General features: G+C 38.3%; 2 protein-coding genes across 3 annotated transcripts; both read right to left on the bottom strand.

The window, feature by feature from the left end:
* Positions 1–776: 776 nt before the first annotated feature.
* LOC122091814 lies at positions 777–10,861 on the bottom strand. Of its 2 annotated transcripts, none has more exons than XM_042661963.1 (11): positions 10,706–10,861; positions 10,483–10,569; positions 9,988–10,083; positions 9,815–9,890; positions 9,629–9,736; positions 9,413–9,501; positions 9,199–9,303; positions 8,944–9,081; positions 8,195–8,300; positions 2,122–2,336; positions 777–1,320 (listed from the first exon to the last, which is right to left on the bottom strand). In XM_042661963.1, the coding sequence occupies exons 1-11, from the start codon at positions 10,754–10,756 to the stop codon at positions 1,252–1,254; spliced, it is 1,140 nt and encodes a 379-aa protein (XP_042517897.1). In that variant the 5' UTR covers positions 10,757–10,861; the 3' UTR covers positions 777–1,251. The 2 variants fall into 2 exon arrangements, with proteins under 2 accessions (XP_042517897.1, XP_042517898.1); XM_042661964.1 differs by having other exon boundaries at positions 9,988–10,080.
* A 4,803-nt stretch (positions 10,862–15,664) lies between these two features.
* On the bottom strand, positions 15,665–20,780 carry LOC122090940 (AUGMIN subunit 1). The gene is made up of 7 exons (XM_042660720.1): positions 20,303–20,780; positions 20,060–20,192; positions 19,851–19,985; positions 19,610–19,733; positions 17,338–17,475; positions 17,127–17,247; positions 15,665–16,084 (listed from the first exon to the last, which is right to left on the bottom strand). Exons 1-6 carry the CDS (start codon positions 20,559–20,561, stop codon positions 17,140–17,142), a joined length of 897 nt encoding a protein of 298 aa, XP_042516654.1. The 5' UTR covers positions 20,562–20,780; the 3' UTR covers positions 15,665–16,084; positions 17,127–17,139.
* Between the last annotated feature and the right edge of the window lie 634 nt (positions 20,781–21,414).

Raw genomic sequence — 21,414 nt, 5'->3', positions numbered from 1 at the left:
AGTCGATTTAACCCACCAGAATTGGAAGCAGCAGATTGAGTACGCTGCGGAAGAAAGTGCATCGAGTGAAGGAGGAAGGGGGGTTGGTTCATAGTTGCAGAGCTCCCTTCGAATGAACATCATAAATTCATGTTGGCTCATAGTTGGTTCGTAGTTCGATTTTTTGTGCCCCTTTTTTGTTTCGAGAAACGAGTGAAACAAGTTAAACTTGTTTCGTCATTCATGTTTCTTGAAGCATAAATTGTTATAAATTTTAATTTATGTTTCAAGAAACAAGTGGAATAGAACACTTTTACCAAACGGTATTTATGCCGTTTCTTTGTTTCTGAGAACAAGAAAACACAGAAACACGTTTCTGGTAACGTTATCAAACGGGCCCTTTGTTCCATCATTTCATTCCTGAAACAGGTTCATCAATCACTATTTTTCTGTTTTAAAATGACATTTTAACACAAATTAAAAATTCTGTTTATGACACGAAACGTCGTTTTTAGAACTAAATGACTACCAAACGCAACCCAAAAACCTTTTTTTTTTTTGGAAGTATCTTAAAACTTGGACTTATGGGACTTACATGTATTAAATGTACCTTAAAATGCATTTTACCTACCGTTCAATCACATTTTCATACAGATCATGAGATTCTCCTGCCTAAAGAAGTGCCCAATGAGGAAAAACCAATGGCATCAGGTTCAAGTAACCATGACTTGGGTAATGATCAGTGAAACGTGTATTCTTGGGATTCTTTTCCCTCAAAAAAGTACAGGAAAATAGGATTTTGGAGAACTGACCACAATAGAAAATTCTATTGAAGATTTTATTCTTAAATTACAATATAAAACCAAACATGGTATTACCAAGTACACATTTTCACATCATAATAACCTGCGGTTTTTTCACGCAAAAAAAAAAAAAAGACAATTTAGGTTTGATGAAGCAGTTTTTCTAGTGCCCAATTATGCACTTTGTTATGAAATGAATAGAATACAACTTAAGTTCTGCCAACTAAACCCAACAACTCTAATCTCTAAACATAGGATCAGCCCAAGCAGGTCATTCGGCAGCAAAGAACCGAGGAAAACGTAATTATCACAACAATTGGAACTTTGATTATACCGACTCGATTCTAAGACCATACCAAAGCATGTAGTCTGAGGTACAAATATCTCATGAATTAGAGGGCCAACAGCAGCCCCAGAAGTGCCAATCTTCTCGCAGTTGGAAAATTCAGTACAGGGCTCCACTCTTAATTCAATCAAGCTTGACATTAGAATACAGTAGGGTATCTCTGGTGAGGGGCATATTGAGAAGAAAGTGGATCTGCAAAGCAACAAAAAGACGGCATCAAACAATGTAAGTACCTTCCCAGTCCTCTACAGCTTGTAGGTTCAACCATCTAAGAGAGAGACCGAATTTAAAATACTTTGAGAAGCATGATATCAACCAAGGGAAAAGGTTCTGTGAGCCACAGGCGAGGGTGTGTGGTTCCCTATACCGCTTGCTCAGTGAACCCTCTCCCATCATGTAAATAAGCAAGATACAAAAACTTGGATCACAACTATCATTCCTTAATTTATTTTCTCTTGAATTTTTTTCTTTTGGGACACATTCTTCTAATGAATCGATTATATAGATCATTCTGTGCAATAGTTGCTAACAACCATAAGGACAAGGGAAACTTCTTTCCGGATTTCACGTTGCCCTGCAAGCAAGGACACTTGAATACACTTCATAAGAAATTGTCTATGTATTAACAAATAAATTGTAAAGTTGAACCATGGACGAGATGTGAAAGTTCTCTTACAAAAATTAGCAAATCTTGTTCTAAATTCTCATGGATCCTAAACGACAGATACTAGTCTAGACGAGATTTGCACTTGAAAACCAGGTGATTTCTTTTCCTTTCCCCAATTAGTAGCTGTCCAACAGTCTCAACAAACTAGGATATGTTTAGCAATAACGAGGGATACTTCTAAAATTTTAAGCACATCAAAACATGATAATATTTTTGGTTATCAATTGAAAATCCTTTTTCTGTTTAAAGAAAATGAACATGCACTTTGAGAAGTAAATTTTAGCAATTAACCAACCACCCAGGCCATCCTTTAAAGTAGAACTCACCCCAACCAGAGTCGCTATGAGGAGAATGATTCCTGTTATCCAAGCAATGCTTCGTCTAACCAGCAACAGCTCTAAAGCAGCCGTGGTTGAGTTACTTGTGCCTGCCTGCTCCTCCAACCAACGTGAAGAAGGCCGAGAACTAAATTTCACATCCAACAATGATCCAGACTCAGGACAAGATTCCCCTCTGAAGAAGAAGACTCCAACAATTTGACCTGCCCAAATAAAATAAATTCCTCAGTTCTTTGTATAGGATGGTAGGAATCGTTTTAGCTACAGCATCAAAGAAAAAAACTCTCCATTGATGGCAGCGCAGCAGTGACCCAGAAAAAACAAACTTATTAGTCTATTAGGGTTCTCCAAAACAACCAATGTTATCTTTTTCTTTCTCATTTTTTTTTTTTTCTTTTGATGTGTTGGTGAACTTGCTTGAACCCCCACACAACCAGGTACGCAGATGCCCAAAAGCAGGGAAACTGCTTTATTAAGTGTCTGATAGATTAAAAATATGGATTCCCTACTCAACTCAGAAAATCCATTTATTGTAACCCAAGGGGAAAAAAAATGATTTCAGGGTGATGCTAATACCCGTGGGGGGCTATATTACATAATCAGATAAATTCAAGTATGTGCCAAGGAAATTCACTCCACTGAATAGGAAGGAAAACTAATGGGTGATGCAGATCATTCTGGCAGAAGTACTCTCAAAGGAGGAAGGGAACCAGGCCAACAGAGCAGCCTGTGGTTCCCCTGTTCTGAACCTTTTGGTTCAACTGCACTTGGTTCACGCCAGACCAATGGTTTGTGTATTTTCTGGTTACTCAAACCAGAATCATGGGGGATTATTAGATGTTTATTTATATCTTATATTTTCCAGCAATATAATAAAGACAGGTTTCTAAACCTGCATATGAGTCTGCTCCAGTTTCCTGTTCTGATTAGGAAACTTCCTTCTATTTCACATGTGGAGTTTCGTAGCCTAGTTTAGTTTCTCATAAACCGTTAGTGTGAGACGTCATCCTATTCGCTGAAAGTTCCCTAAAGTCAATAAAATTAAGGTTTAAAGTAGCGGCATCGGGTATCATATCGAATGCGTGATTTTAAGAGACATCGTATCAGAGTGACAAGATACGATGAAAATATGCATAGAAATGGTCAAGAAACATATGAAATATTTAGGCACCGTTTGATAACATTTCTGCTGTTTTTGTGTCTAGAAACATCAGAAACAGCTTTTCACGTTTTCAAAAACAAAAACGGATTTTTTGATGTTTGATAAACCTGCTTCTCGAAACGTTTTTTGCAAACATAATGCCACTAAAAAACCCAATAGTATCATCATATGCCCAAATGGGAGAGAAGGTTCGGTTGCCTTTTTTTTTTGCTTAAATAGTTGAGAGATTTATCGGCCACAACAGCATTTTTTCTCTCTCAAATTCATTTCTAGAAACGGCCATCAAAGTCGTTTCTAGAATTGTAAATAGGCATAAATTTTGATTTATGTTTCTAGAAACGGGTGAAACGGAACAACTTTATCAAACACTTTTTAAGTTGTTTCTCTGTTTCTGGGAACAAGAAAACACAAAAACGGCAAAAACGGAACATTGTCATACGGTGCCTTAGTATACATGCAAGATACAATTTGAAGCATAAAACAATATAAATAAGTACTATGTAAAATATATCATGTGCAAAAAGGAGAAAAAGTACGACGAGACAAATGCATTCAATTGATTTTATATATATATATATATATATACATATATATATACATATATATATATATATATACATATATATATATATAAAGGATGAGATTTCTCACATAAACTAATGCCACAATGGCAAAACAGATGTTATTTTTAGTTTGGGAAAGATTTAGGGTTCAGATTTGATGAAATCATTCAAGTTGTTTTTCACTAATCTAAACGACAATAAAAATTAATGAGCAAAAGAATCAAAGTTTTGTTGATAATTGTTCTTGTGCAGCTCTCGTTTCGATCCTTTATTATAGGTTGTTTAATCCCCAAATGATGCTAAAATCAATACTATTAGTCTCTTTTTCCAGTAGAAGCAAGGAATTAAGTTGATTTTTCATTCACAAAAAAAAAAAAAGGGATTAGAATGCCTTACATGAGTTCTTGCCTCTTAGTAAGTGCTTAGTAGTCACAGATCGTGTTTTGTAGTTTATAAGAGATGTATCAAGCATGTCAATAGTATCTACCCTGTATCGACCATATCAGGTGCCATATCGACCCAATACAGCCGTATCGTATTGATACCTTAAAGATATTGTGACAAAACCAAATACAATAGACCAGAATCTATAAAGATGGCAAATAGGAGAGAGGGTGAACATGATAGGAAAGGAATGGAACACTATGCCTCTGTCAGTGATTCGCAGTAATCTATATATATATATATATATAGGCTGCTGCGAACCACATAACACGGAATAAGGTTGCTTGAAACCACTGGTAACAGCATAAGGATTTTGGGAACCACTGGTAAAGGTGCAGGGCATAGGTTGTTGCGAACCACTGATAGAAGTGCAGCATAGGTTACTGCGGACCACTGGTAAAAGCGTTGTAAAGGTTACTCCGGCTTGCTAATAGAAGTCTTGTTGCTAAAAACAAGAAGTCAAGTAACCAGCTTAATAAGATAAAATTGTTGCAGAGGATGCAAGCAAATGACACAAACAAGCAAATAATAATAGGCAGAAGAACCCTGCTGGTCTCGTGTAGGCAACAACAGTGCACAGGGCCAATGAGGAGGCTTTCGGGAGCATCTAAAGCGCACAGCGGGGGGAGGGCAATGGTCTTTTTGCGCCCACTCAGTCTGGGCTTTGCCTTTGCCAGACCAGCAGGGATATTTTTACCATAATAATAATAATATTCATCTGATGAGTAGAACAGATAACAATAATAATCTTCAAATATCAGATGATAACTATAATCTCCCCCTCAGGTGTCGCGCTACATGTGGACAAATAATGGAGAGGATAACATCAAAGGATAATACAACATCATATTGCAGCAACAACCAACATCACAAAATAACAATAAATCCCATAATCAAGAGCAGCCGCAATAGCATCAATAGCAGCAACAGATTAGATCAAAGTAGATAAGGAACTCCAATGCGGGACACAAATAGGGCAAAATATTAATAAATTAATCACCAAAACCAGAGAGACTTGTGTCCCAAATTTTGGCAAATGCTCTTTGCAGACAATAACAATAATCCCAAAAATATTGAGTTGATCCAATGGATAGAATGCATTATATACCACGCCCACCAAACAGAATTGCAAGAATATTGGAAGACGATCCAACGGCTGGTATGCAAACCAAATAATACCCAATATGAAGATAATGGCAAAATCTGTAATTAAACCATGCAGCCCTGGGTTTAAACCCAAATATGGGCCGCCCACCCACCCAATTAAAGAATAGCTCAAATTTAAGAACCCGAGGCAATCTCATAATAAACCGTAATTTTCAAGAGTTAACTACGTAAGTAAAGAGGAGAGGATATAACAGGGATTAGTATTTATTGTTTCAGGGACATACTTGGAAGGGTTTCTAAAATATAGACATAAGGGAATAACAGAGGTAGTGAGGGGCATTAAAGGAATTTTCAAAGGAATAAATTAAAAAAACAACAAGAGAACCGTGGGGGAGAGAATATCATCTTCTACCACCACACAACAAACCAGCAGGCAGCAAGGAGGACTGGTACGAGGAGAAGTGCTTCCTCCTTGGAGCTCCGATCAACTTGAGATTTTAGATGATGAATCAAAATGAAAATCCATAGTGAATGCAAGAGGGATCATTCCGATCAACCAACTACTTAAGAAAATAACAGTGACTGAAATCCAACCCAACAGTAGAAAGGGAACCAGCAATATTTCATTTTTGCAAACTCACAACAGGGAGTTTCCCAGATCAGGAAATCAGCAAGACAGGTTGCTGCTTTGAGTATGAATACACCTTCAAAACTCAGGCCGAATGGTTCAGGTATGAAGGAACTCCAACAAACCGTCCCTCTTCTCAGACTACCACCCAAAAACAACAGAATGATTGGTTAATTCAAAGGGTGATTGCAGCTTGCAGATGTCCCTGGAGCAGGGTTGATCAATGACCAATATGGCTGGTCACAGGTGTCTCTGGAACAGGGTAGATATTAGAAAACTAAGAAAATAAAGGAGGAAACTTACTCAAATACAGATCATCCATGGGAGATTTTTTTTTCTTCATTACTTTGATACCATGGGACAAAACCAAATACAATAAACCAGAATCTACGAAGAAGATGGAGAGGAAAAGCAAAATGGAGATGGAGATGAGGAGAGGTTGAACATAATAGGAATGGAATGTAATGCCGCTATTGCAGACAACCTCTCCCTTATATTAATCAAGCAAACGACTCTTTGTAGGAAACCTACTAAGAGTCTAATTACAACCAAAGACTAACTAAAGTAAATAACAACGACTAACTTAGAATATGACTCAACTTAGACTTCTCCCACTCTCGACTTAACACAACTCTTCCCCCTCACACTACATTATTCAACATACGATATATATCAGTTACTATCTGCGAATACAGTAGGATACCTAAAACCTTGAATACGATCTAGGTTTTCTCCAGCCTATTTATATGTAACAGCCAAATAGCGATCCCACAATTAAATATGTTGAATAAAGCTTGGTTTGTACCAATATGATCTGTTTGATCGAGGCTTGAGTGGGAAACTCCGGTCATATCTTATACTCTGTTTTGTTTCTTCTATCAGTCCCTGCAATTTCAATTTTCCAGTAAGTTCTTCTCAGATTACTCCTAGCTAATCTACTGTTGCTCTAATTTTCTGTAAGACCGGCTATAATGTTTGGGGCAGAATATTGGACAGTTAAGAACTGTCATATTGAAAAGCTATGTGTTGCAGAGATGAGAATGTTAAGACAGATGTGCAGAAAAAATAGGAAAGATAAAGTAAGGAATGAACGTATTATAGCTGATTTGGGAGTTTCCCCGACCAATGACAAGCTCCAAGAAAGTTATTTGAGGTGGTATGGTCATGTTCAAGAGAAGCCTTGGGATGCCTCAGTAAAGAGTGATTGATTCAAACTGAAAGAGCAAAAAGAGCTACGGGTACGCCCAAAATGACCATAGGAGAAGTTGTGAGGAACGACATGCACAGTCTAACCGTCTAGGCCTTGTCCAAAGTATGACCTCCGGTAGAGTCTAGTGGAGAGCAAGGATCCATACACCGACCCCATTTAGCTAAGATTCTCTTAACTTGTTGTGCCACTTTCCTCTTACTTCCATTTTTCCATTTTCATTTTTTATTAATTTTTCACTTTTCCTTTTTTTTTTTTTTTTCATCTCATCATCTCTCCATTCCCCCCCTTTTCTGTTTGGACCTCGGTGTTCCCTACCTTGTTTTTCTTGGATCCCTGTAGTCGACCCCATTAAGTTGGGTTTAAGGCTGAGTTTGTTGTTTTTGTTGTTGTTGTATCTACTGCTGTTCTGAGTATTAATTGTAGGCATCCTTTGCTATTCATTATAGACTTGGATTTAAATTGGTTCACTGCTGTCAATCGGACGTTGCAGTTCCCCTGTTTTAGTGCCATATTGCTGCAACTAAGAATCAGCCATAGGGTTTCAGATATATTCTGAGGTTTGTTTCTATTGATCCGACAGTCATTGACCAAAACTTGGTCCTCGTCTGTTCAGCAGATTGGCAGTTCCTGATAGTTACTAATTTCTGAAAATCCAAGTTTCTATTTCTGAACTGCCTTTATCCAGCTTATCCAACCATTGGATCACTGCCAAATTTTAGGGTTTCGAACCTCTATCTTAACCCTACACTCGAGCAGAGTATGGGCCTGATCCGAGTCCTGGATTTGGAATTATTAAATTTCTCCCATTGGTTGTTTTAACACACTGTAATTCTGCCAGTTGGAAGGGTTCTCAAACTTGCTGGTAAGCTGAGACAGGATCCATCCATTAATGGGGGGGAATGTTTGATGAAGATATAAATATCCCAAGGCCAAAGAATAAATTTAACCTTTATATGCTGCTTGTAAGGAATCAAATAGCTTTGTTAGCGAAGTCAGAAGCAGCTCCTTTCCTTGCTGAGTAATGCCATCAGGTCCATATTGCTCATGCAAAGCCTGTAAAATGTTAATTAACTCATCATATAACCAATGGAAGGAAAAAGGTTAGCATGGGAACGTAAGAAATATGATGCAATTGACAGAAAGAACAAAAAGTATTTAATAATCCTTAAAAGCATTGAAGCTAGGCTTTATACAATTTAAAAGCTAGGCTTCATACTATCTCCTCTCAAAAGCAGCAAACAGAACAAATCATGCACGATAAATGTTGGGTATTGAAGCCCCTTATAAAGGAAAGGCAGCTCCTTACCGTGACAGCAACCAATCCAGGCAACACTACAAGTATATCTGCCTAAGCATCATCTACTGAAAACGGAAAAATTAGCAAAAGTAATAATATGGCACCAAAACATCCAGATATTAAAAAATTATCAAAAATATCAAAATACATAAGTAATTTTGCCGAAGGGATAACAAATCCAGGCAACCAATCAGTAATAATGTGTAAGCAATGGGCTTCCACAACATATCAATTTTAACAATGAAATTACAATTGCTATATCACAGTAATTAAAACTTTTACACCTCACACAATGCCATACCCCTCCCTTGTTCTTGGCGCCGTCAGAGTTTCCAAGCAATGGTTTGATTTCTTACCAAATAACAGGCAGGAAAAATGAGGAAAGAAAAGATGTATCACCTTAATGCCAGTAAAATGGCCAGTCATTAGCTCTGCAGGGTTCTGCATACTCCCAGAAAATTCTTCATGCATCTCAACTGCCCTTCTGATATTATGGATCATATAAACAAGACCCAATGCGAATTCCTTGTCTGCATTCTGCAGAACATATGAAACATGTCCAATTAAGACTTGGAAGTTAGAAAATTACCGGTGCTTATCATACCATGCTATGCTTTTATTCAAATACATAAGTTTAAATTCTGGGAGAAAGACCTTTGACATATGCAATTTTAGAGAGCCACTGGTCAAGGGTACAGTCAACTCCCCATTTAGTGGTTCCAGCTCACTAATAATGTAGGACCCACCCAACCAGGATGCCTGAATAAGAAAATATATTCACCATCACAGATATGAACATTATAAAATAAATATTAATAGGTAGGGCAAAAATGTCGACACAAAAATAAATAGGGAAAATTTGACCAACAAGTTCATGAATTTCTTTGTCTGAGCATGCTGCATCACAATCAAAGCCTATGGGTTCATTCAAGGAGACCACTGCGACCTCATCCGCATCTGCACACTCGAGGACCAAAATCCATCAACAAAATTACCAAATTGCAACGAGAATATTCTGAGAATTTTTTTTTTCGTGTCTCAAATATATATGCAAAGTAAACATGTTCAAAGGATTTTCAAATACCAGGAAGCTGGATTTCAGCTTTGCTTGAACCAAGAACACCACTCCTAAATCCACTGCCGATCTGGGCAGCACTAGGGCCACTAAAGTGTTTGAACAGCTGCTGCTTATCTGCATATTTAGAATAGTTCAGAAAACCCAATTAAAATGAACAATTTAAAATGCATTTCAGACACAGGATTTAGGAACCTTCTGCTCCATGAACTTCTAAAACAAAAGCAGCACGAGGTCGTTCAAATGGATTTGGCAGCAGTATCTCATTCAACTACAAATTAGAGCCATTGGTCAGCATCAAATACTGGAATAGCAAAGACAGGAAACCTTCAGAATGATGTTTTGCATAGTTTTATCATTTATCTGACCTTAGCTGCGCTCTCATCTGAAAGAGAAGCTGGTGGAGCAAAACCAAGCAAAACTGACACTGCAGCAGCGACATCTGAAAGCAATATGGGCTCCTTCTGTGCCAACAAAAATTGAACACTGAATCGATTGGGAAGATTGTGAAATTACTAAAGTAGATTCATTTGGAAACATTTGATCTAAATTAATTTCTTTGCAATAAATACAGAGGAACAACAAGAAACAACTCCTTACATTCCAAAATAGAATACTTAAGAGAAACCACTTCCAAGGTTTTTCCTTTTGCACAAAGGAATTATATGCCCTCGCTAATACCCAGATGAAAGACAGAAAAATGAAGGAATTCGAATAAAATAGAGGATACCACTTAAATGTGTGAAAAAGAAGTAAGCTTTGCATCCAATGGCGCATAATATATAATCATAAAATTCAAAAACAAAAATTTAATCTTCTCGAGTTCCACAGCATCAAACTTAACGAATAAACAAATAAATTACCTCATCTAAGACATCCGATGATCGAGTACGAAGAAAACGAGGACTAGAGCTCTCGAGGAAGACGATCGAACCGCTACTACTTTCCGCCTACGTCAAAATACAATAAAAATCAACAAGATGATTATCAGATCCACATTCATCCCCTCAAATTTCTCATTGAAGTGGATGGGATAGTAATTTAATTATACGAAAGGAAAGAAAATTGAATGGAAAAGATACAAACCCTAATTTGCACACAGAGGATAGAAATTAAAATCAGTACGCGGAGATCCATTTCACAGAGAGAGGGAGGGAGGGAGGGAGGGAGGGAGGGAGAGACTAGGGAGAGAGAGGAAGAAGATTGGGGGAATCTGGCTTTCTCAGGAGCTCCGTTAAAACTCTTAACTCGAGACGATGGTGGAAATCGTTGCTATTGTTTGTTGTCTGTCGTAAAATATTTCGATAGGTTAAGCCAATCAAGACCATTGAAAACAGATCGTTAGGTGTCTTGTGGATTGAGATGAAAGAGAAAGGTCATCTAATGGACCCGATCAAATTAAACCCAAGGTAGTGATCTCACTGATCTGGAATGTATCACTATATGTTTTAGGGAAAATTACATGATTACCCACTTTTGGGTTTCCCTTTACAAAATTACCCACAAAAAGTTTTGGTCAACAAAAATACTCAAAATTAGGTTTGGGTTTACAAAACTACCCAAAAAAGTGATTCTCCTTCATCTGCTTATTTGTTTTGTCATTTTTACCCCTAGCCAAGGTTGTAGCACGGCCTGATGGAGGCCGAGGTGGAAGCCTGGCCTGATGGAAGCCGAGGTGATAGCGCGGCCTGATGGAGGCCGAGGTGGAAGCCCGCGCTCCACCTCTGCCTCCGTAAAGCATGCTGAACCTAGGACTCCATAGGCCGCGCTCCACCTCGGCCTAAATCAGGCCGTGCTTCCACCTCGGGCTCCATCAGGGCGCGCTCCACCTCTGCCTTCATAAAGCCGTGCTGAACCTAGGCCTCCATCAAGCCGTGCTCCAACTCGGCCTCCATCAGGTCGAGCTATCACCTTGGCTTCCATCAGGCCGGGCTGCCACCTTGGCCTCCATCAGGCCATGCTACTACCTTGGTCAGGGGTAAAAATGACAAAACAAATAGGCAGATGAAGGAGAATCACTGTTTTGGGTAGTTTTATAAACCAAAACCTAATTTTGGGTATTTTTGTTGACCAAAACTTTGTGGGTAATTTTGTAAACAGAAACCCAAAAGTGGGTAATCATGTAATTTTCCCTATGTTTTACTTGTGCTATTGATAAGATTGGAATCAAAGGGCTCCTCAGGACCCATTTGGTAACGATTTCGAACGCCATTTCTCAACAAAAATATTTATTTGTATCATTTCATTAAAGGATGATCCATTGATTCTAGTTTTCTTTTTCTTTTCTGATAAAGAACAAATTTACTGATAGTGATAAATATGTGCACAATCATTAGCTTCAGACTCACAAAACCTGAGAAGTCAAGGAATGGAATATGGTCAAACACATGATAGATAGGGGCTTCCGTGCCAAGGCATTTGCAATACTATTCAAAACCCTTGGAATATAAGTGAAAGAAATTGAAGCAAATAAAGCACATTGCTGCCTAATGTCAATGAACATTGCCACCGCATCTAGAAGAGCTACTTGATTACAGTCTTGAAGTAAATTAACAATTTCCTTACTATCCGATTATACTTGAAAATGTAGATATCCTAAAGCCAAAACATGAGATAAAGCAGATCTGATGACCAGTGCCTCTCCTTGAATTGCTGAACTTAGACGTTAAGGAACCGAGATGGCCTTAATCAACGCTCCAAATTGATCTATGAAAATAAAGCCCAAACCACCTTCCGAATTCCCTCGGGGGAGTGCCGCATCACAATTAAGTTTGATGTAACCTAGAGTTGGCAGTGACCATTTCGTAAATGGTGCATGAATAAACCCCCGCCCACTACTACATTATGTTGATGATCCCTTTTATTAGTTGTAGTGAATTCAACATATGCCTTCTCCTCCACCATTATCACTTCTTGTGGAGTTCATATCTTGACATTGAAAACCAAATCATTCATTGCACGCCATAGATACCAGCAAAGGAAAGATACTCTAGAAAGCGACTCACGAGAAAGCTTCTTATCTGATCGGAATAGAGCATCCCAACTTTCTAACCATTCATAGAACAATGAGATATGGTTTAACGGAGGCGAGTATGAAAGGCTATTGCCAAACCAGACCAATCGTGCAAAAGAGCAACTAAGCAAAATATGATCTATTGATTCCTTACTTGTGCCACACCTACAACATGAAGGATTGACTGGTACTTGTTGAGAATGGAGACCCTCCCTCGATGCTATCCCCTGTGCACAAGCTCTCCAAATGAAGCTTTTAATTTTCGGGAGTCTTTATAGCCATATGCGATTCCAAGATGAGTCTGGGACATTATTCCATTGGTGAAGATGAGAAGATGGCGCACTTGTAGCGGTAGCAACTTGAGCCTCATTTGAGAGTAACTGGTATGTCATTTTAACTGAAAATAGGTCATTCTTTGAAGGATCACAAACCTGCTTATCATGCCTCCGATAAAGGCTCAAATTTATCTTAAGAATACTCTTTTGTATGTGGTTGAAAATATTGTTGCGGTAATTCTATCCTCCAACATATAGAGATTGGATCAATAAGCTCTGCAATCTAGTTCAGATGGCAACCAGTTGGCCTTGGTTCTTGAATCTTGAACTTGGGGAGAGAAAGTACGCAGCTATCGTTCACATTTCCCCCTCTTCCTTTTTTCCAAAGTAAAACCTTGAGGAGAGTTTTCCTTCTTTCCAAAAGACTCCGCCGTCCCCATGATGGTTTGCTACAAAACCTCGCCTCAAGGAAACTTGAGTTTGGGAAATAAGTTGACTTCATTAGATGGGCCCAAAGGGTGTCTGGGAATGACCAAAGCCGCCAAGCAGCCTGATTCTAAAATTTTTAATCTTTAAATCCCAAGCCCTCTTTGACCGTGCACGACACAGGTGAGACCAAGAAATCCAATGAATCTTGGAATCCTTATATGAATCCCCCCCAATAAAAGTTTAATGCCACCTTCCTGATTGAGTCATGATACAGGCAATTTAAAGTGCGACCCTGCCAAATTTGACATTGGTGAAATAACAGCCTTCAATAGAACTTCCTTGCCAACATTGGATAGAAAATTATTCTTCCAACCTTGCAATTTCCCAAGAGTCTTTTCCTTCACCTCTTTGAATAAAACCTTCTTAAATATTCTAAAATCAGTTGGTAATCCCAAGTATTTAGATGGACCATCACCATATAATACTTTTAAAACTCTTGAAATTTAGCGCTTGAATCTTTCATGAGAATTAAAGAGAAGACTTTTGAATATTTATAGACTTGTCCCGTAGCTTTGCAATAAAGATCAAAATAATGCTTTAGAGCTGTGACCTCATAAAGCCTCGCTTGTGAAAAAATAAGCAATCATCAGCGAAAAGAAAATGAGTCAATGGGGAACCCCTGTGTCGAATTTTGATGCCATAAAGAGCACCAACATTTTGTGCATGAGAGATAATAGATGAGAGTCCTTGTGAGCATAAAATAAATATGGCAGGGGGGATAGGATCTCCTTGACGAATACCAAGGGTTGGAACAATAGAGCCCTTGATACCCCCATTGACTAGGAGCTTATATGAAATAGATCGGAGACATGCGATCACAAGGTCAACTCAATACTTGAGGAAGCCCATCTTTAAGAGCATACATTCAATAAATCTCCATTCCAGCCTATCGTATGCCTTTTGCATATCGTAAGTTTTACTCGGCAAACTTTTGGAAGCCTGATACTTATATGTCTATGATAGGAACCTTTCCTACATGCCTTCTTTAAAATGCCAACAACAGTCACCCGATAGATTATATGGAGCCAAATTTATTGTAGATGGTAGACCCCTAGATCCCCTACTCACAAGTCAAGTTTAAGTCATCTTAGAGTTTGTCACGTGACAAAGTAAAGCTTTGGAATTTAGGGTTATAAGAAAGTACACAATAGTTGTAAGAGTATCCGGGGCGTAAATAGAAATATATAGATACATGTCAATACACAAGAGGATATTTGACTGAATTTAGTGATAAAATTTAACAAATAGCTAATCCAAACCATAACATCTCTATCCAATGCCCAGAATAGCCATATTAGTTGTACACAAAGTATGGCATTTAGGAAAGACTACTAAAATTACGTAGGAACCTTTTTTTTTTTTTATCAAGGTGATTTCTCTACATTTTAAACAAAAAACTGAAACACCCCCCCCCCCAAAAAAAAAAGAAAAAATGAAAAAGGTAAGAAAGGGTGGAGATTCTTGAAAGGGGCATTTCGGGCGATTTGAACAAATGGGGTGGGGGGGATTTTGACTCTTAATTGCCCCAACCACCTCTATTCCGCTAAGCAAGGCACTTTCTTCCAATTTTGAAATATAACTTTCAAAACTGACATTTTGTTTTGTAAAAAATTGTGCTTTATTAGGAGATCAGAATTTGGCAATAATAGATGTATCTGACTTGGAGATTGAAAGGAAAAATCTTTCAACTTTAGTTCAAAACTAAGGCTATGTTTCGAATGCATTTCCATTATGAAAATACAGAATATGTTCTTAACTGAGAATGAAAACATTGTTTGGCTAAAATGTTTGCTTAAAATACATTTTTATGTGAGAATGCTCAGACATTTTATCAAACACCTCATGGGCGAAATCTCTTTGCCTCTTTGGTGAAATTCCCAGACAATATTAGATCAATAATTCACAAATAAAAATATAAAATTTTAATTTGTTCCTTAGTATTGCTTACATCAAACCCGTAAAGATCTCAAGGAAAACAAGAGATTTTAGGATTTTGGATTTGAGAGGAAATCTTAAGAAGGAGAAAAAGAGAGAGATTTGGGGCGAGAGAAGTGGTTTTTTGAGAGAGAAAGAAAAGTACTTTTTGGACATTTATAAGTATGAGACGCTATTCCTTGGGAGAGAAGGTGCATTTCATAAGATTAGTGGCGGAACTATTTTCATCGGGGTTCTGCCAAGAGCTAGAGAATGGAGAATGGAGAATGGAAAAATATCCCATTCCAAAATGGGCTGCATTCTTGACCATGTTTTAGAATTTTGAGAATGGAATACTTACCAAACAATGTTTTTAATAGTCCAGAATGTGTTCTTGGTCCAGAATGCATTCCAAGAATGCATACAAAACACAGCCTAAAATATCATATTGACATGAATTCATAACAAATTATTATAAGTAGAATCTCTCTCTCTCTCTCTCTCTCTCTCTCTCTCTCATTCATTACACTCCATTTCACAAGACAGCTCATGATTCAGCACACATAAAGCAAACTCAGTTCCATCTCATCTGTTCATACTTCATAGTACCCCCAATAAGGCAAACATTCTCCTTGGAAATCCATTTCTTCTATTTCATCCATAAAAATCTGCAACTCATCCTGCTCACATGACTCCACTCCACTTGCTGCCTGAGATTCAGGCAGCAATCACTGAAATTAATGTTGCATAAGGAGCACAACAAGACGGGGTGTCCTGCATCATATGCCATCCAAATATCACTGTCATTCAAAATGAAGGAAAGAAATAGGAAAACATTTCCTCAGACGCTTTCCAGGAATGCCAACTGCTGAGTTTTGAGTAAAAATGGTAAACATTCAGAGAGGGAAAGGAGAAATCAGCAAAAAATACCACCAAAAGTGAAAGAAACACCCAAAGGATTTTGAAGGATGAATACAAGAAACCACCAACGAAAATTTACTGTTATGTGCGACTGAAGCAGCCCTTCCACTGATCAAGCAGAAGGCAAACCAACAATATGATCAAACTGCAAAGGCACCGCCAAAATATTTGGTCTTGTGTAGGTTTTATGCATTATTTATCAAGCTCATGGACCACATCAATTATTGGATTTTGTTTGTCTGACCTATCAATGTGTAGTTATGAATAAAAACCCAGTTGGGTTTGTGGGGGCAGAGAGTAAATCTTGCAAATACAAATATCAGTAATCCTGGGATTCCTAGAACCAGACAACTTAAGGTCTTAAGCTGAAGAGGTCATGAACAACTCACAACTCCAACTTACTGCTGCTTCTAGCTATAGGGGGTTGTGTGATGCAGTTTAAGCATACAAAAGCATCATTTCTCATTCAGCACTTGTGCCATTTGAGGCATGGCTAGGACAAAAGATGCCTTGTACCAATTGACATGCTGGAAGACCAAAGCATACAGAATCTCAGATAATCAGCAGCCTGTGGGGTTATACCAATAAATCAATCTTCTCTGGACTAGATAAGCAGGGTTGCAACTACAATAAAGGAACTTTTCTCCTGAATTTCTGATTATAAATAGTTCAAGTGGCAGGGGAAATTACTAGATTAGGTCCAGATGGTATAGATATCTCTTATAGCCGTCTGTTTTCACAGAGTTGGCCTTATCCGGTTTAGTAAGGACTTTTATTGAGGGTTTGCATTCCCTTTCTGACAAAGGCCTAATTTATTTAAGAAAAGGTTCCCAATAAACAGCAGCATAGACGGAAGTGGAACCAAGGCATCACTACTTCATTAGGTGAAACTTACATAGACCAGGAAATTATTCTGTAGTGGAAAGAGCTGAATGCAACACTTCCTCAAGATACTTCTCTGCAGCAGCATATTGCCTTCTTTTGTCCTCAATAGCTAGAGCAGCGAGAGTTTTATCCTGCACAAATAAAATGGTTTTGATTTTCTTAATGTCCTACACATGTACGCTATCCAATAAAACTCCAGGTTGATTGAGATAGGGAAGTACAGGAGGCAAATCTTGGTAGCTTCTTAATGTATCCAAGATTGGCTTAGTTTTTTTCTCCAACTCCTTCTTGTGTTCAGCCATTTCAACCAGAACACCATGGCTAATCTCTGGAGTGTAGCCCACGCGATTCAATATTGCCTATTTAAACCATTATAAAGTATTAGAAAAACACCACTTGGAATTTAGTGACAGAACATGAGACTATAATGAGTCATTGGCACAAGTTTTTTTGCACATGTGAAAGCAATCTCAGACCACGAAGATTAAACATCAAAACCTTTTGCAAACAGAAGTAGTGTAGTTCAAATCAGGAATAAATGATATCACAGGATTATGATCCAGAATGAGTGACACGGCACTTGATTATAATTAATCATAACCCGTCAATTTTTTTGCATGGATCCTTCCTCTCGTCCTTGCTTGGAATCTCCATGTAGCTGACCCCATTAAGTTGGATAAGGTTTTGGATGTTGTTGTTGTTGTTGAATGAGTGACAAACACATGAGGCATAGTTTAGTGGCTGCAACACTATGGATCCAACAATCAAGAAAATATAAATAATTATTATTTGTCGTCATTATCGTATTGTCATTACCATTTTTGTTGTTTGTGCCCCAGTATAGATGCAATCCCATGGGTGGATCCAATGTTAGGGTACCATTAGGTATAGTAAACTAAGTAGTGGCAAGTAAGAAATGTTCCTATAAGACGCACCCACCCAAACCCCCCCCCCTCTTCACCTCCAAGAAAATTAAGAAAAAAATATTAAGATGTGCTTAATGAATTTTAGAAATTGCCATTCCTTACGGATATTGTTGGCTCGCCTCAATCAGAACGTCAAAAAAGGTAAATATTTGTACAGGTCAGGCATTAGGCTTGATATAAAGCCTTCATTATTCCTACAAAATGGCCTTCAAAAGATCTGTCAGAGGTATTATACACCATTAGAGGTCAAAAAAGGAAGTATGTATAACAAATAATTTTCCACCAGAAGCTACCAATTCAGATTTATTTCCAATGGCATCATGCATGTGTAGTATTCTCCTCTCCCTCCTCCCCTCCCTTTCTCATAAAGCCTCTTTTGTCGTCCTTGCAGGATTTACATTCACTGAGGTACAAAGTTTCAAATGCCCCTCTCATTGTCTTTCCCTGTTCCCCAAACATTCTTTGTATCTCTCAATGGATAAAAACAGATTATCCTCTCCTCTCTTCGTCTCTATGACATTAATGGACATGAATATATTTGGTAGAACCAGTCCTATTTTCCTCTCTCACACATAGTTGAGTTTTCCTTATAACTTCAAAACACACTCTATAAAGTATGGATAGACCAGGCATAGCAGTTCATTCTCTGCAACCGCTTATCAAAACAAAATGGTGATGAGCAGATCAGTAGAAACATCACCACTGCCATTAATCATTTGACCCAACCATCAGCTCCCTTATCCGCAAGGTGGTTCCCTATTCCTTGTGGAGCTTTTTTATCTCTTTTGTGTTCAGTAATTGCAGGCAATTCTGAGGCGGGTTATTTGGGTCTTTTGGAGTAACAGTGAAAGAGCTCAAGATGAATCTATTGCCATTTCTAAAGGTACTCAATGACGGGTTATGATGAATTCCCTCATGCTGCTGCCCCCTCCCTTCTGAACATGGAGAAATCCTCTTGAAAAGATGAATTCACTCTCATGATTCCACATGTAGTACTTTTCCCCTCCCCATTTTTCGTTATGCCGCTCTTCGTTCCTCTCATTCAACAATTCACTCTCACAATGCCAGTATCTCATGCAGAAAGTTTCAATCTCTCTAGGCCGATTTCTCTTCAATTAGTCCAATCCTCTAATGGTGCTTTGCCTTCTTTCCATCCTTAAAGTAGCCAGTCTCTCCTTGTCTCACTATTCTTAAGGTTACCATTGATGAGGGAAGCCCACACTTAAATGTGTATCATGTAACCTTACAAACATTATGTAGAGATCTGGCTAAGATATCGTGGTCATTTGATTCATACTGCATTTCACTTTTCAATAAGGTTTGGTAAGTGGACCACTGCCTATTTATTAAGATAAAAAACAAATACTCTTTCTTGATTAGATTAATCTGCTTATCTACTGAATGGGTCAACTTGATCAAGTTATGGCAAGTTATTTTCAATTCCTCTAAACTTAAAAGCAAAAGTTGCCAAAGCTCAAATATATTGAAACCCTTTTTCCCAGAATCTACATCATCAATTGGATGAAGAACACATAAAAGAGCAAACTAAAGATCACCATAGTGGTACCTTGTAATTAGAATATTGCTGGAAATATTGTTGCTCTTTCTTGATCATGAGTTTCAAATTTGTCTTCCAGTGATGCATTTGTTCCTCACAAGCAGGTACATCGTCTTCCAACTGTGCAAGGGTCCTACAAGCAAAAGGAAAAAAACGATTTTCCAAATAGTTCAGCTGTTTCTTTAACTAAAACTCAAAGTTTAATATTAATTAGCCAAAATTGAACCTGCGGGTAACTGCATGAAACTACCTTTTCAAGTATGTAAGCCTCGCAATTGCCTTCCGGGTATAGTCAAGAAGCACTCTGGACTCCTTCTGCACTTTAGCCCTCTTCTCCTCCACTCCCGTCTTCCTCAAAGAGATATCCCCCATTGCAACTAGAAAACTATAACCATTTTTAAGGTAAGATCATCAATTCATATAAAACGGTGGTGGGGCGAAAGAGAAAGAGAGACCCACCTACTCATCTCAGTATCTCTTATATTCAACAGATTGGCCACATTTGCCAGAACCTGTGCCGATGAAATGACATTGGAGGGTAAGCTTTCCTGCGCCAAACCCGCATGCTCCAGTATCTCTCTGATTCTTGCAGCTGCAAATATGGAAAATTTTAACAAAATTCGTAGTAAATTCAAATGGGAAAAGCAAACGATCAAATTACTCTCTTCATAAATGCGTAGAAAGAAAGAAAACCTAACCAACCTTGAGAACGATACTCCGCAGCCTTCTGGCGGAGATCGGAAGCAACAATACCAGCAGCCTGACTCTTGGCCTGAGAGATAGTGGCGATGTTGTGCAAATGAGCAACACTTCGAGGCGTGTATTCGAATTCAGGCACCTCTTTGCCTGCCGCATCGAATTGAGAAGCGAGCCATGCTTTTACTTCTGCGATTCGAGCAGCATCGAAACCGCTCTTGAGTTCCGCTGCGGGTGGATCGGTGCCTGGTACCAGATCGCTCATTCTCTGTGGTTCGTGTTGGTTTCTTTGTTAATATTAATCAAGCCTGCAACTCAAGAAAAACAGGAAGGGAAACCCAGCTTTTGAATGAGATTGTCGTCGTCAAACACACCAGAGATTGAGAGTAGAGATTGTTATTTGTCACAGAGATATATTTCGGAAGAGGGGAAAGTGAATAATTCAAAATCGAGCAACCGAGCTAAAGTTAAAGAACCCGGTAATTGGTCCCAGTCATGGCTAAAACGGAACGGTCCCGTTTAATAAGGCTTACAAATTAAATGGAAAAAAAAAAAAGTGCGAAAAGAAATTTTTTCATAAAAAAATAAAAGGAAAAATGGTTTCGGTGGGGAGTAAGGCCCTGCTCTAGAGTCTTGACGCACCATTTAATATCGTTCCCAAAAATACATTTTTGTGTTTTTCTGTTCCTAAAAATGGAGAAATTGGGTAAAAAGCGTTTGGTAAAAGTGTTTCGTTTCACCAGTTTTTAGAATTGGAAATAGAAATTTATAAAAATTAATGATTTTAGAATCGTCCCAGCCGAAACAAGTTTAACTTGTTTCTGTGTTTCTGAAAACGAGTTGTGTCCAACTAATTACCCTCGTACGCGATAAAAGTGCCTTATCAAACTATTGCTTAGACCCTTCATCACACTTCTTCTCTGAAGTAAAGAACAACAATGGAGGTGTACTCCTCTGTAACTCCTCCGCAACCTCACTCTTTGAATCTCTTCTACAAGTCTCGTGAATCTGCTACTCCCGTGAACCCTATTCAACCAGTCTGAGCGGTCTTATCACTTCCCAACTCGTGATTTTTCTACAAGTCGTGAAAAGGTAAAGCAACTGTCAATTTTCTACAA

Source organism: Macadamia integrifolia, chromosome 10 (assembly GCF_013358625.1).
Source record: "Macadamia integrifolia cultivar HAES 741 chromosome 10, SCU_Mint_v3, whole genome shotgun sequence".
Taxonomy (NCBI): Eukaryota; Viridiplantae; Streptophyta; class Magnoliopsida; order Proteales; family Proteaceae; genus Macadamia; species Macadamia integrifolia.
This window is presented reverse-complemented; position numbering and strand designations above follow the sequence as displayed.